Raw genomic sequence first — 13743 nt, 5'->3', positions numbered from 1 at the left:
TTAGATGTTTTGGAGATAAGGTCAGAGAGGCCAGAATGAGATGGTTTGGTCATGTACAGAGGAGGGATAGTGAGTATATTGGTAGAAGGATGCTGGGGTTGGAACTGCCAGGCAGGAGGTCTAGAGGAAGACCAAAGAGAAGGTTTATGGATGTAGTGAAAGAGGACATGAAGTTAGTTGTTGTGAGAGAGGGGGATACAGTGAACAGGGTGAGATGGAGGAGGTTGATTCGCTGTGGCGACCCCTGAAGGGAGCAGCCAAAAGGAAAAGAAGAAGAAGAAGATAGAAGATATATGTATACATACAGTGGCAATGATTTCCAATAATCTAAGATTTATTCATTTACAGCATATTCACTTTTGCTGTTTAGAATTTTACGTATTTGAAACGACAACACTGGTCACTTCTGGCTCCCATCTTTAAAAAGCTACAGTTCTTCAACTGTGTTTCTCACAGAGACAGATTTCAATAAAATGAGAAACTTCCATTCCATTGCTTCCATTGTGTTCCAGATTCCACCTCAGGATGGCGCTGTGAAGCCCTTATCTTTTATATTAGTTTCGAGAGTTCATCCATGATTGTAAAAGAAGAACCTCATCAGATGTCGATTTTACATTAAACGTTCTTTTTCCCCACCTTTGCTTAACATCTCAGGGCAGAATGACCGTCTGATGGACCCATACCACTTCATTTCAAAACGTGATTACAGTAAAACAACCTACTACTCTGAGAGGAACGACTACCTATTCTGGTCACCACTCTTATCTATGTTCTGGATTATTCCCCAAAGTGCCAAAACACTGTCGGGGTCTGTGATGAAAGCATTACATGCTTATGTCATAGATTTCCAATGCTCAATTTAATCATTAAACAACATAGGAAAGTGTCAGTCAGTCAGTCATCATCTAACCGCTTTATCCTCCACCAGAGGGTCGCGGGGGGTGCTGTGCCAATCTCAGCTTCATCGGGCGATAGGCGGGGTACACCCTGGACAGTTCGCCAGTCCATCGCAGGGCCACACACAGCTAGAGACAAACAACCATTCACTCTCACACTCACTCCTACGGTCAATTTAGAGTGTCCAATTTACCTATTCCCCACATTGCATGTTTTTGGACTGTGGGAGGAAGCCGGAGAACCCGGAGAGAACCCACGCACACACGGGGAGAACATGCAAACTCCATGCAGAAAGGCCCTTGTTCCAACCGGGGCTCGAACCCGGGTCTTCTCGCTGCAAGGCGAGAGTGCTAACCACTACACCAACGTGTGGCCCAACATAGGAAAATGTGAGTTTCATAAATTACTGAGGACTAGTGATGTCAAGGAACTCTTTACACTTGGTCATTTATAACACACTACTACTGTGACCTTACATGTGACACCATTAATCTGAGTAATGGGATCATTTACAATCACAATCATGTCAGAATAGGTTCAGTATATATGATTTCTATATGATTTCCCTCTTAACTTGTGTTGCTCCCTAATTCTTTTTGCCCTTATGAGCTAATTTGTTGTCCTCTGTCAAACTGAATTACAATTGCTCTTGTATGGAGCTGGTTGGCAATGTAAATGTAATCTCATCAGGATTCATTAGGAAATTGCATGTAGTTGGGTGCACCAAGGCCTGACGCTTTCATATACTGTCATAGAGATGACACTTTAATGTGACATTGACCTCTACTGGCAACAAAGCGTCATTACGTTTCCTTAGCTGTGTACCTTAACATAATATTCTCAACACTTTGCAAATGTGTGTTTTGTATCTTATAACATTCTGAGTGCTTCATGCCAGTCATTCACCAGTCACTCTCTCTATGATAAAATCTTTAGTAATCCTTTGGAATTGACATTTGTGTTTATTTTATAGTGGTCCTCAAACCATGTGGCTGTTGGCTGTTTGCTTAGAGTAACATTAACATGTGAAGGTTGAATTTATTGTGACTGGAAAGAGCTAAATCCAACAGCATAGCACTTTGTCTTACATGAAAAACAGACTGGAGGTAGAAAGGTTCTTCATCTTCATCTTTATTATCATAATAGTCTGGAAAATAACGACAATATGCAATACACGTTTGTTTTTTGTACAAAAATAATGAGATGTGTTGCAGCTTGTGTGACAAACCTTCAGTGTTATTTCCACTGTACACGAAGGAGATATGAAAACAAAGACCCAGGTCATATGCAAACATTGTTCTTGCGCTTAGTTGAGGTAAGGTATAAAGATAAGTTCGTCAGAACTACAAAAGATTAAGAATGAAGCAAAGTGTAACGCAATACTGCCAATACACCTTTCACTGATTTCAAACATGTCACAAAATGAAGTTTGCTTTCCTCTTAGATTTCTATAAATAACAATATCACTCTTTATATGGGAAGGAAAGAAAATTTAGAAATTCAGAAATTTTTTCCGTTTACTATTTTTACACAAGCAATTAGAATAAAATTGTCAGTCTGATAACAGAATCTTTTTTTCTTGTGTCCATAAGCCAGGTTTACATGCATTACATTACATTACATTACATTACATGTCATTTAGCAGACGCTTTTATCCAAAGCGACTTACAATGGAATCAAGTACAATTAGCCAGGGGTGGAATCGAACTTGCGACCATGATGTCTTTGGTACACAAGGTAGGGTCTTAACCACTGAGCCACTCCACCCCATCCACATGCGTAAAAGAATGGCAAATGTTTGCTTGATTTATCCACAGAGAAACAAACCAGGGTGAGGAAATACTTTGTTCTTTCACTTCTGTCCATCTGTCCATCAAAAGGGGGGCTGCGATTCTGTTTATTTAATCAACCAATCTCACATCAGTTTCCCTTTATCTTCCATTTTGGACTTCCTGGAATATTTCCAAGTGGACGGATCAGTAACATCGATGCCACTTGTAGAAGTACTGTGTTGACTTGTATAAATTCTCATGAATCACCACTAAATTTTGCTCTCCACACCAATTCTTCACTGGTTAAAAAAACCCTCTCCATCCAACTTCCCTCTCATCCAAAATAGCTATGGAAGTTAGCAAGCTTGATTGATAAAAGTCTCTCCATTATCCTACAGGGTTTGCCAAGGCCGAGCCATTATTTTTCATACATTAGATTTCTCTATTTCACCTGTAGTGTACACAAAGGGAGAGCGAGTCTCCCACTCTGCTTCTCCTGAGTTCTTGTCGGCTGCTGTGGCTCATGGCCCATCAGAAGGAAACAACTGAGGTGCGACAGGCACTTGCTGTGGTCGTGCTGACGTGAATGGCTGAGTTGAAAGTGTTGCAGTACGATTTGCTGAAGAAACGGGAAGGAGACATTCATGTCATGAATCAGGAGTCAGTGCGGATGGTGAGCATCTCGTGCCTGGATGTGTGGGCCTCTCTATGTGTTGAGGCGGCTTTTTCGTTTGGCTTGGTGAGCATAGAGGAAGTACATGGTGTGTCCGACGGTGATGAACAATACAGAAATGATGACGAGGATGCCAAAGTGCTGTGGCTGTGGAGCGGAAATGACCATGATGAAGTGGAGCAGATCCATCAGGTAATTCATAGAGCTCTGCACTCCATTGACCACACCCCTCTCGGACTCACAGATGTTCTCCTGCATGAGCTGGGTCACTGTCAGGTCGAAGGACCAAAGCCCTGAAACACAGAGGTCATTAGGGTTTAAAACATGCCCTCGTCATCAAAGTAGCTTGATGACGGCATTGAATTTATTTAACCCTACATACAAAAGAATAATCTAATCTGTTGGAACTATAGTATAGTCAGTTGTTTTCAGTCCAGTTGCCGACATCTACACTAAAAGATACAATGACCTGGGTGACTGATAAATGTTAGAGATGACTCTTTTCAACGCTTACGTCTTAATAAAGATGCCCTAAAGCAGGGGTGTCAAACATACGGCCCGGGGGCCAGAACCGGCCCGCCAGAGGGTCCAATCTGGCCCACAGGATGTATTTGTTAAAATTTCACACTACGATTACAATCTAAACATAATGTCAAATGCAATATTTTTCACTTCTAGATACCTGTGACTAAATGTTTGTGCCTTTATAGATCCAGTTTGATGTGCAAATAGTACATTTAGGCATGATATTGTTGCAATTGCACTTATATTTCTCAAGAGATGTCATGTTTTGTTAACATATCCTTCATTAAATGTAAAACAAAGGAGAAAAAACAAAGGAGTTCTTGTTGGTCACTATTGTTACTGGTCCGGCCCACTTGAGATGAAATTGTGCTGTATGTGGCCCCTGAACAAAAATGAGTTTGACACCCCTGCCCTAAAGTATTTGGCCATTTTAGGCATCTGATAATATGTGCCATATCTATGTGTGGGTGAGGTTTACATCTGTCATATTAATATGACATATCATAAGATCCTATTGAAGTTCTGGCGCCTGTTGAATCCACTCTGGTTTAGGTGTCAATATCTACTCACCGATGCGTGCAGTGATGACGCCCAAGAACAGCAGGATGATGGAGACGTAGGATTCTGGCGCTGTGCCAGAAGGCACATTGTCAAAAAGCACAGTGTTGTTGGTCCAGTGAATGGATGAGCGGTCAGGAAGCAGCGGTTGATTGCTGCCTCCACCCAGTGGATATGTGTGCTTCTGCCTTTGCCTTCCCATCCCGCCAAGCTCGGAGGAGTTGGCGGCAACGTCGGGCACCAGCAAGCTGAGATCCATAGGGCTGCCAGGGGCAAACACGGAGCACACACACAGCAGCAAGCAGCCCAGGTGGAGGCAGCTTGAGATGATACCTGTATTAACCAGGCCATAGGTCTTCCGGAGTCTGGTGAACATCACAGTGCCCAATAGCCCCGTGATGGCAGATACACCCATCAGTAGACTAAGGAGAGAGCCACTTATACCCTGAGTATAGGCATAACCGGTGGTGATGCAGTCAAAGCCCAGTACTGTTGTGTATAGAAAAGCCAGACCCATTCCTGCCAGGAAGACAGGCTGGCGATAGTAGGCCCTCCAGCCGTCCTTACAAGTGCTCATCAACCAACGAAACCGCCGGAAACACAGCGGCAGGTCTGTGATTTCTTTTAGCTGCAGTCTTGTGTTACAGTTTCCTTCGGTCAGAGGCTGAGGTTGTGCGACATTACCTTCTGCTGATGAGAGAGAGGAGTTTCATCCATCACTTCAGTGCATCAGTTTTACATTCACAATTCTCTGTTCCATAAACTCTACGTTACGCTTTGGAGCTGTTCTGTAATGACTTAAGTCCATTTAATATGAATCAAATGTAAAGTGATGTAATTTTCTTCAAAGGCAATATAACAAAGATTCATGATATAAGGTTTATGCATTAAACAAACTAAATATATTGCACAAATAATGACTGACAAATTTTGGACATTTATCACATTGTGCTTATGTTTTTGGCCTTACGTATCAAGCCCTAGTTGGTCCATACCTTGTAACCTTCTCCTTTCCATCCTCTGCAGATACACTTCATCCACCTCTACCCCAGGTGGTTTGACTGATAGAGCGGGGACGATGCGGTACACCCGTGACAAGAAGAAGAACTCCACAATGAGAGACACAAGGTTCCAGCCCAGGATGAAGCCACAGCCTACCACATTAGAGGCCAGGGTCATGACCTGTCCCACTGCTAGTGGGGCCAGGATGTTGGTCACCTGATCTATCCGCCTCATGGTTGCATTCATTCCTTTTGTTGAGATCAAAGAGACAGAGGTTACTGAACCTCCACCATTGGGGGTTTCAGCGAGAGTGGATATGGACCAGTACACTGTTTTCTCTGATATTCAAGTATTCATAAATTACCAGGGAGCCAATGAAAGACATGGAGTATAAACACTTGTATAAACAGAGATTAAATCCCCTCACCAGCTAGGTGACCACGGTTGTAGCCTGTTATAACCACAATCCAGTCCCTCTGAATGGCAATGGTCAGCGCTGTGCTTGCAAGGTTTGCCACATCTGCCAGGATGATCACCACCGTATAACAAACCACCTTGTGTGAGTTTTGCGATGCAACATGTTACTATGACAGCAAAGAGTAGCCACAAGCTCAGAAACAGAGACGACAGGGACACAGGACAGAGGGAGCAACTGCAGCCGTAACGCTATGTAACAACCACGGTGAGTATCCCATTTGCAATTTAATTTATTAGTCAAATGTTTAGTGTCTACTCACAGTGAGCCATCCATCCCAGATCTGTTCAATCCTTTGCTTATATGAGAACACCAGCATCAGCACAATGCTACACACTGTCACTGAGATGTTCTGGACGAAAAGAGATGCATGTGCAACTAAAACAGGAGACAAAAAACAAACGACATTGAACTTGAGATGGAGTTTGATTTTATCTATCAAAGTTGAAAATAAAACCAACACATGTCTCAAAACTTCATGTTAAAATGTTCAAATGTGTGTGACATACCTTTATTCCTGGGATTGCGGTCAACCCAGTCTCCAAGTAGAGCACCAAGCAGCAGCACCGACCCCGCTACTACCAGTCCAAACACGGCAGTCAACAGCAGGCTACGACCATACAGCTCAATCAGGAACACAGAGATAGCAAAGTGCCACATGCGGTCACCCTGTACACAACATACACGATTATGTGTCGCTCTGGAAGAGGCTGTCATCCTTGCAGTTAACGTTCTTAACTTTGTTATTATACTCCAGAATTCAGGAAATGATTCTTACCCACATTGACAATGCTCCACTGACATAGATGAGAAACTTGGGACCTTTGAGGTAGATAAGAGCTGAACCTAGTGAGGAAAAAGCAGTAAGCATTTTTATAAAAACATTAAATTGCACACGTTCCAGCAGGATTTAAAGGTGAGTTCACCTGGTATACTCCTAGCTTTATTATTTCTTGCATCCCTGATGTTGTCAGACTCGAGCTCCGCCATGACCCCACCACATTGGGAAGCATTCACACGCTGGGACATTGCCTAAAGAAGGATGAAACAACAGTTGAACTTGTTGCACTCTCCTTCTACTTTCCATATTACAGTGTAACAAATCACCACAGCACTCACACACAGAATAGATATCTTTGATATTCAGTATAGTTCCTTGTGTTGACTACAAGAATGTTCAAACCATTTTCATGTATACTGGTTGTTTACTTAATAACATACACTAGGAAGCAACTGTTTAAAAAATGACAACACTGCATTAATTAGTTAAATACACCATTCATTTTTCGAGGCACATACTGTTGGAATACTTTGTCCTGTTGAACACAACAAACCTCTATCACAAACTGATATTAAGTCTATAATCTAATGTTATGATGGATAAATAGAAAACCAACTCTCAACAAAGATATTTTTGGGTAGAGAGATATCACAATACTGAAAGCAGCACTAGAATGACACCTTACATAGCTCGATAAATACAGTTTCAAACTGACAATGATTAAAGTGCTCACAAGTCAAGACAGGGTCAGTCTTCACCTTTGTTCTGATGTCACACTCAGTCCCTGCTGTTGTTCCCCAGTGCTGTATCTTGTTCCATGTGTCCTACACTGGGATGCTAGTCATTCCTGAGAGCTGGAATTCAAGCCGTAGTAGTTTGAAAGGCTTAATAACATCACAGCGTTCAAGTGCAGCATTGTATGAAAGTGCCAGAAAAGCAGAACGGGCAGAGGGACAACAAAGGCAGCCAGCATATTCCAAAGCACGTGACACTGGGTGGACAATATCACTGTCCAGCAACACTATTAAAAAGGACAACTGTGTGACTTGTTTGACACAAAATACATACGTACACATGAGCTGGAGCACATGCAGGCACATACACACACAGTCCTGCTACTGTCGTGCATATTGACACATCATGCAACACTACGTCATTCTTAGAGAGTCGAACGCTGATGGCATTAAAATATCAGAAAACAAAACCTCTTCTGATTGTGTGAGTCACAAGAAGATGCATAAAAATAAAAGACAGCGATACAGACTTGAACTGAACATGTGCTCCACTCATAAGCTTATACACCATTGCTTGTATTCATGTGTTGTCAAATCATGTGTTTTTATTTATTTATTTATTTATTTTTTTGGGGGGGGGTTAATTATGTGCTTATCACAAATCTTTTATGAAAAAATATATTCATCCATCTCCTCTTGTTTCAATTCACAACATCAACACAGGAAATGAACTGCTGTCTTTCTTTAATCAAATATCAACATGAATCTGATGTCCACTTCCAATGTTCGGTAAGTGGCTAATTATGTTTCTTAAGGATATTGTTCTGCATTTTTTTGATCTGGCTGACAGTGTAAATATCCTTCCCCCAATGTAAATACACTTCAGGTGACGACAAAAGTAACGTTTTAATTTAACAGATATGCTGAGATTAAAGCTGCTAATGCTCTCCAGCAGTAATGATGTGAGGAAATTAGCTCACATGCTTAATTAAAAAAATAACAATAACTCACAGGTACTACTTGTAGTCCTGGACACATCTCATAGAACAAACCAAAAAACTCCACCACAAGTTTCATTTGCATATGGATTCTGATTATGCCTACTCATTATGTAATTAATCATAAAACTGATGAATCTGTAACACAAGTAACACAAACCCAGAACATCAACCAGGGGAAGTTTACCTTTGGGTGTAATGGAATGAGTCAATCTCTTGTTTTTCTACTCTCTGCCAGATTAAACAAATTTTACACTGGGATTTTGTAAAGATGAAAACTCTGTCATACATAATCTGGCTTCAGGAATCATATGTTGGCCATTTTTAAGCCTCAATTGCAGTGTATTCTTAGGAAATTACAGGAAGCCTAAGAACTACCAGTAGATATTTGGCCTCCTACCTGTCACCCATTCAGTGTCATCATTAAACCTGTTTTTGTTTAGTATGTTATGGTTTTGCAAATATATTGAGATTAATTGCAGTTCACCTATTTTTCCCATAGATGGGTGTCTGTGATCAGTTATTCGACATAGCTGTTGAAAATCTCGAGACAGTCCTTCCCATATGCCAAAGTGAAGATGAGACTGGGATTCAACGAGTTAAGACACATTGATCCTGAGCAAATAAATAAATTAATTAATTAATAAATACTGCGCATATACTGTATACCTTAAATGTAACTAAAATAATGTGGGTGAAAGTTGGTTTTATATATCAGTAAACTGCCGTACAACCTGTGTATGTAATTCACAGCAGAGGGAGTGCCGTTATATCAACACGACTGATATTCAGGCTGGTCAGAGGCCCGGCGACATTTTCTGCACTGGCAACAGCCACACGGTCGACTCCCCACTATATTTTTTCAGTCTGTTAATTTGAGATCACTGAATAATGAATTTGATAATTGAGTGCGTTATCATGGGATAACAAGACTCATTTTCTTGTGATAACGAGATAAATTCATGCGTTATCTTGGGATAATATGGCAGGTTTTCTTGTGATAATGAGATAATTGTGGCGGGACTGAACAGTGTCTGCTTCATAATCACATGAATTGGCCCCTCAAGCACCACCACCTGTCGGGCCAGTTGTATAGTTAGGGTGGTTTTAGTGTTGATCTTGAGGGTTAAATAGTGTAGAGTTTCTGAGAAGAATCAGCCAATCACAGATCATAGTTGTCTAAGTCCCTCCTCCAACTGAACTGATTGACAGCTCATGACGCACCTAAAAATAGTACCTGGCCCCAGGTACTATGCTAGTGGAAGATACTTAAAGGAAGAGTGTGTGTGTGATGGAGACGGGGAAAGGTAGCATGAAAAGATTTAGTAAAATACAGCTTAAATACAAGCTAACAAATTCGAACAGAGGACGAAGCGACTGTTTCCCCCAACTGTTCGTCTCGGTAAGCTAGTTGGGCTGTGCTAGTGTTGCTAGCTGGGTTAGCTATGCTGCGTTGCCTGCATGTTCATTCAGTGTGGCGGTTTGTAGCTTCCTATCGTGGTTGTTGACAGTTGACCGTGAATTAAACGCTAAACTTGTTGTTAACGCTACTGATATTTTACAGGCATTTTGTATCCAACAGTACTAATTAAACAACTAGCATTGCCATTATAACAACAACACTTAGTTTTTCCTCAAATTAGAATTTGGCAAACTGTGGAAGTATGCATACATGCACAATGCACATAATACATATGTAAAAGTGCAGAAGTTTGCAGATTGCTATTTTACATGTGTAGTCCCTTTTTGGCAGATTCTAAAAGACAAACAAAAACAAATGCATCAAAAGAAAAGAAACAACAAATTCTAATAGTGTCTCATAAACAATGGTAAAGTCTTGAGCCAGGAAGTTGGCTGCGCTGGTTCTGCTCTTGTCCAGAAATTAGTTTAGTATAATAGATAATGGAGATAATGGATTAATTTCCAGTGTCGTCTATTTAACTAAATGAAATGTAAAAACTGGGAAGTTACAACTGCATTGTAAAGAAGTAACATCTTGAATTACAATTCACATATTTAAGACAACATGTAAAATAATAATAATAATTATTAGTACTATTGTATACAAGGTGCTTGTAAAGATTCAGATTTTGATATTAAGACTAGAGAAATTATTGAACTGGAGTTTAATTAAGGCCTTAAAGTGTTATTATTTTATTAGTGTCACATACTTTAGTATTAATGTTGTACAACACATAGATAAAATTAAAATCCTGTTTGCCAAAACAGGTTAGGTCTTATGGAGAGAGTGAGGACCACATATGGAAGATTCTTTCAATTTGATGGCACAGCATCTCAGTGAGATTCAACTGAACCGTAGAATCCACCCATCAAGGTCTCCACCTGGTGGTAGGGTGGTGCCGGTTGACAGCACCACACACATCCACAAAGAATCACACATCACAAGAAAAGTAATCGTCATAAACATTAAGAAACCACAGACACTAGATTGACAGAACAAATATTGACCGTGATCATGAAGCACAGACTTTATAGATTATTGACAAAACCAAAGACTAAACTAGAGTTTAAAGGACCAATTTTTTTGTTTTCTTTAATCTGTTTATACAAATGTTGAGTCATCACCTGCAAGGTAAAATGCAAAACAAGCTTAAGTTCCGCAACTTACCTCATTGTCTGTGTGCATCCATTTATGGTTACTATGGTCTATGTCCCAAAGCTCCTTGTGAATCTATAGTGGGTTACAGCTTCTTAAGCTGGTATTAACCTAGATCAGTGTTTCTCAAACTTTTTCAGACCAAGGACCACTCAACCCATAAAAAAACACTCACGGACACCTAACTCAAAATAGCCCCAAAACGGTTGCGGTCAGTGGTGTCGCAAACTGGTCCACTGTACTGCTCAAGTCAGATACTACTTATATGCTTGTCACCTTGCTGACCACTAGGGGTCGCTCATGGACCACACTTTGAGAAAGGCTGACCTATCGACGTCCCACTGCAAATAACGTGAATGCCACATTAAGTTATTAAATCATTTGTTTTAGGAATTCTGGGTGGAGCCATGTGCAGAAGTGCAAGGACCCCTGTAGATTTTCCAAAAATGAAGGACAGGCTCAGGCTGAGGAGCATTAGAAAGAATAGCACCACCCACACCAGGGAGAAGGCATATTTATCATCACCTCAGTAAATACAGTAAAGGCCTGTCCCATTCCAGAGGCACTCTGCAGGTAAGATGTGATACATTATCTTACACACAACCTCACAAGACTTTACAAAACTATGTTACCAGTAACATTTTACACCAGGAAAGTCTGTTGATCACAGGTTTCTAGACTGAGTCTTTCAACTTTTGAGGGATCAGTTCATTCATTGAAGTTTTATAGAGTCATGTTTTCACCCCCAATGTTAAAGGAATGTGTCAAGCTGAGTATCTTAAAATCATTTAATGTCTTAAATCGGGCCCTTGCATCACCATGAAATATAGTTGATGGTTGTTGATAGTGTAAGTGTTTCTTATATCAAGTTCAGGTCTGGCAAATTGTAATGACATAATCACTGGTTTAATAATAATCATAGTACTGTATAATTATGCAACAGTATTTACTGTACTGTGGCATACCATAATTACCTCTGTGATACATACCAATTTCTGTAAACCTTATAGGTTCCATTTGCTTTAAATTCAAGAATGGCAATTACAGATGTTTGAATTTTATTTCTACTGGGGTTTATTACGTGAAAAAGCAGAACAAGCATCTTTTAGTTAGAAGCTAATGACAAACATGTATTTGTAAAGAGATAGATGTTGCCTCTCTCCAAAAAGATGCAAGACAACATGACAAGGAGCCTCTGGTCTTGATGTCTGGTGTTATACTAAGTGTTTTACAATGTCAAAAATAGTTCACTGGTGAGCACATTCAGTTACCTATCCTGTATCATATATGTTTAAATTTTTTTTTCATGATAAATGATTTGTTGTACTTTCTGTCCATTATCTCAACCATTTCAAATCATTAATGTTTATGTGTTTATGATGTGAACATTTCCAGTGTGGTCCAAGATTGATGGGCAGTTCTTCCAGGGAAGTGGACTTTGAAATGAGTGACAGAAATACATGAGAATTAATAAACTGATAAAGCCACTACCAAGGAAGCCACACCTGTATACAGTATGTGTACATGTTTAAATATATAAAATACAGAAATAATTTATATACAACAGTTTAAAAACACTTCAGAAACACTAAAAAATACTGCAGAAATACATTAATATTGGTCGTTTTCTAATCACAAGCTTCATGAACAAAATAGGAAACCCTTCAAACACCAATGCTATGAGATAAGGTATTAGAAGTTTCCCTTGAAAAACAGTAAATGTACAAGTGATAATAAATCAGACAGTAAACATGATTTTATCAGTAGGAAATTGACTTCAAGGTTGCACTATTTTTGATTACTGGACTTTTCAAACGTCAACAGGCAGAGCTTTATCTGTACTGTACAAAGTCAGTAGAATTTATTCTGGAGAGGATGGTTAATATTTAAAGAAATTTTCATGAACTGTTTTGTTTTTTGTGCATACTTGAGTATAAGGGACATATGGTGGAACAGTGGCTGGCATTGCTGCCTCACAGCAAGCAGGTCACCCCATGTGTGCATGTATTCTCCCCGGGTACTCTGTCTTCCTCCCACAGTACAAAAACATAGTTTAATTGGACCCAAATTGAAAAAAATGCCCTTGTTTTTTTTAATCCCGTGTTTGTAAGATCTTTTTGTATAGTGAACGCACTGGCTTGAGGATGGTCACTCTTGCTTGGGGCCAAGTAGTTACGCAGTATGACAGGTGAGGAAAAAGGATGGTATGTAGACTTCTGGAAGAATTCTGCAGCAGATGACATTTGATGCTCGATGCTCTGAAAATTAATCAATTTGAACCTGACTCCTAATAATTTTCCTGTTTATTAAGATGTCTGCATCAAAATGTGTTATGTTTCCTTGTTTGTATCAAGACAGAAGAGGGTGACATTTGCTTTATCAGCCTCATATTTCTCATTAGCCCTTAAAGCCCCCTTTTCAAGTTGCTTTGCATGATGCTTATTTTACGTAACAGTGGATTTTTATATGTAGCAGCATATGTAAGGAGCTAACTGTAGTGTATGTACTACAGTTTACATTACTGATATTGTATTCTGAGTAATTGTCATCAAAAATAATAATCAGAAAAAATGCACTGCATTTAAAGATAACTCCTTAGAAGTAGTCACAAAAGGGACTATTCAAAGTGTTTTCTATTAACTTTGTATATCATAGCGTCTTTTTATTTACCGATCATAAAACAGAGTGATAAAGGACAAAGACGTGTGTAA

General features: G+C 39.9%; 1 protein-coding gene across 4 annotated transcripts; it reads right to left on the bottom strand.

The window, feature by feature from the left end:
• Positions 1-2676: 2676 nt before the first annotated feature.
• si:ch211-254p10.2 (solute carrier family 40 member 1) lies at positions 2677-11061 on the bottom strand. 4 transcript variants are annotated; one of them, XM_044015763.1, is made up of 10 exons: positions 11045-11061; positions 7442-7537; positions 6829-6934; positions 6681-6748; positions 6412-6571; positions 6165-6280; positions 5855-5981; positions 5421-5675; positions 4438-5115; positions 2677-3635 (listed from the first exon to the last, which is right to left on the bottom strand). In XM_044015763.1, exons 3-10 carry the CDS (start codon positions 6929-6931, stop codon positions 3376-3378), a joined length of 1767 nt encoding a protein of 588 aa, XP_043871698.1. In that variant the 5' UTR covers positions 6932-6934; positions 7442-7537; positions 11045-11061; the 3' UTR covers positions 2677-3375. The 4 variants fall into 4 exon arrangements, with proteins under 4 accessions (XP_043871698.1, XP_043871697.1, XP_043871700.1 ...); XM_044015762.1 differs by lacking the exon at positions 11045-11061 and having other exon boundaries at positions 7442-7543; XM_044015765.1 differs by lacking the exon at positions 11045-11061 and having other exon boundaries at positions 4438-5112; positions 7442-7543.
• Positions 11062-13743: the final 2682 nt, after the last annotated feature.

Source organism: Solea senegalensis, unplaced genomic scaffold, assembly GCF_019176455.1.
Source record: "Solea senegalensis isolate Sse05_10M unplaced genomic scaffold, IFAPA_SoseM_1 scf7180000013840, whole genome shotgun sequence".
In the NCBI taxonomy this organism is placed as follows: domain Eukaryota; kingdom Metazoa; phylum Chordata; class Actinopteri; order Pleuronectiformes; family Soleidae; genus Solea; species Solea senegalensis.
This window is presented reverse-complemented; position numbering and strand designations above follow the sequence as displayed.

Excerpts from the sequence above, each read along its gene's own strand:
- si:ch211-254p10.2 (XM_044015763.1), bottom strand. The coding sequence starts at position 6,931 with ATGTCCCAGCGTGTGAATGCTTCCCAATGTGGTGGGGTCATGGCGGAG. Across the intron at positions 6,281-6,411 it reads CCGCAATCCCAGGAATAAAG|TTGCACATGCATCTCTTTTC; the intron begins GTATGTCACACA and ends CTCCTGTTTTAG. Across the intron at positions 5,676-5,854 it reads CAACCGTGGTCACCTAGCTG|GAATGAATGCAACCATGAGG; the intron begins GTGAGGGGATTT and ends TCTCAACAAAAG.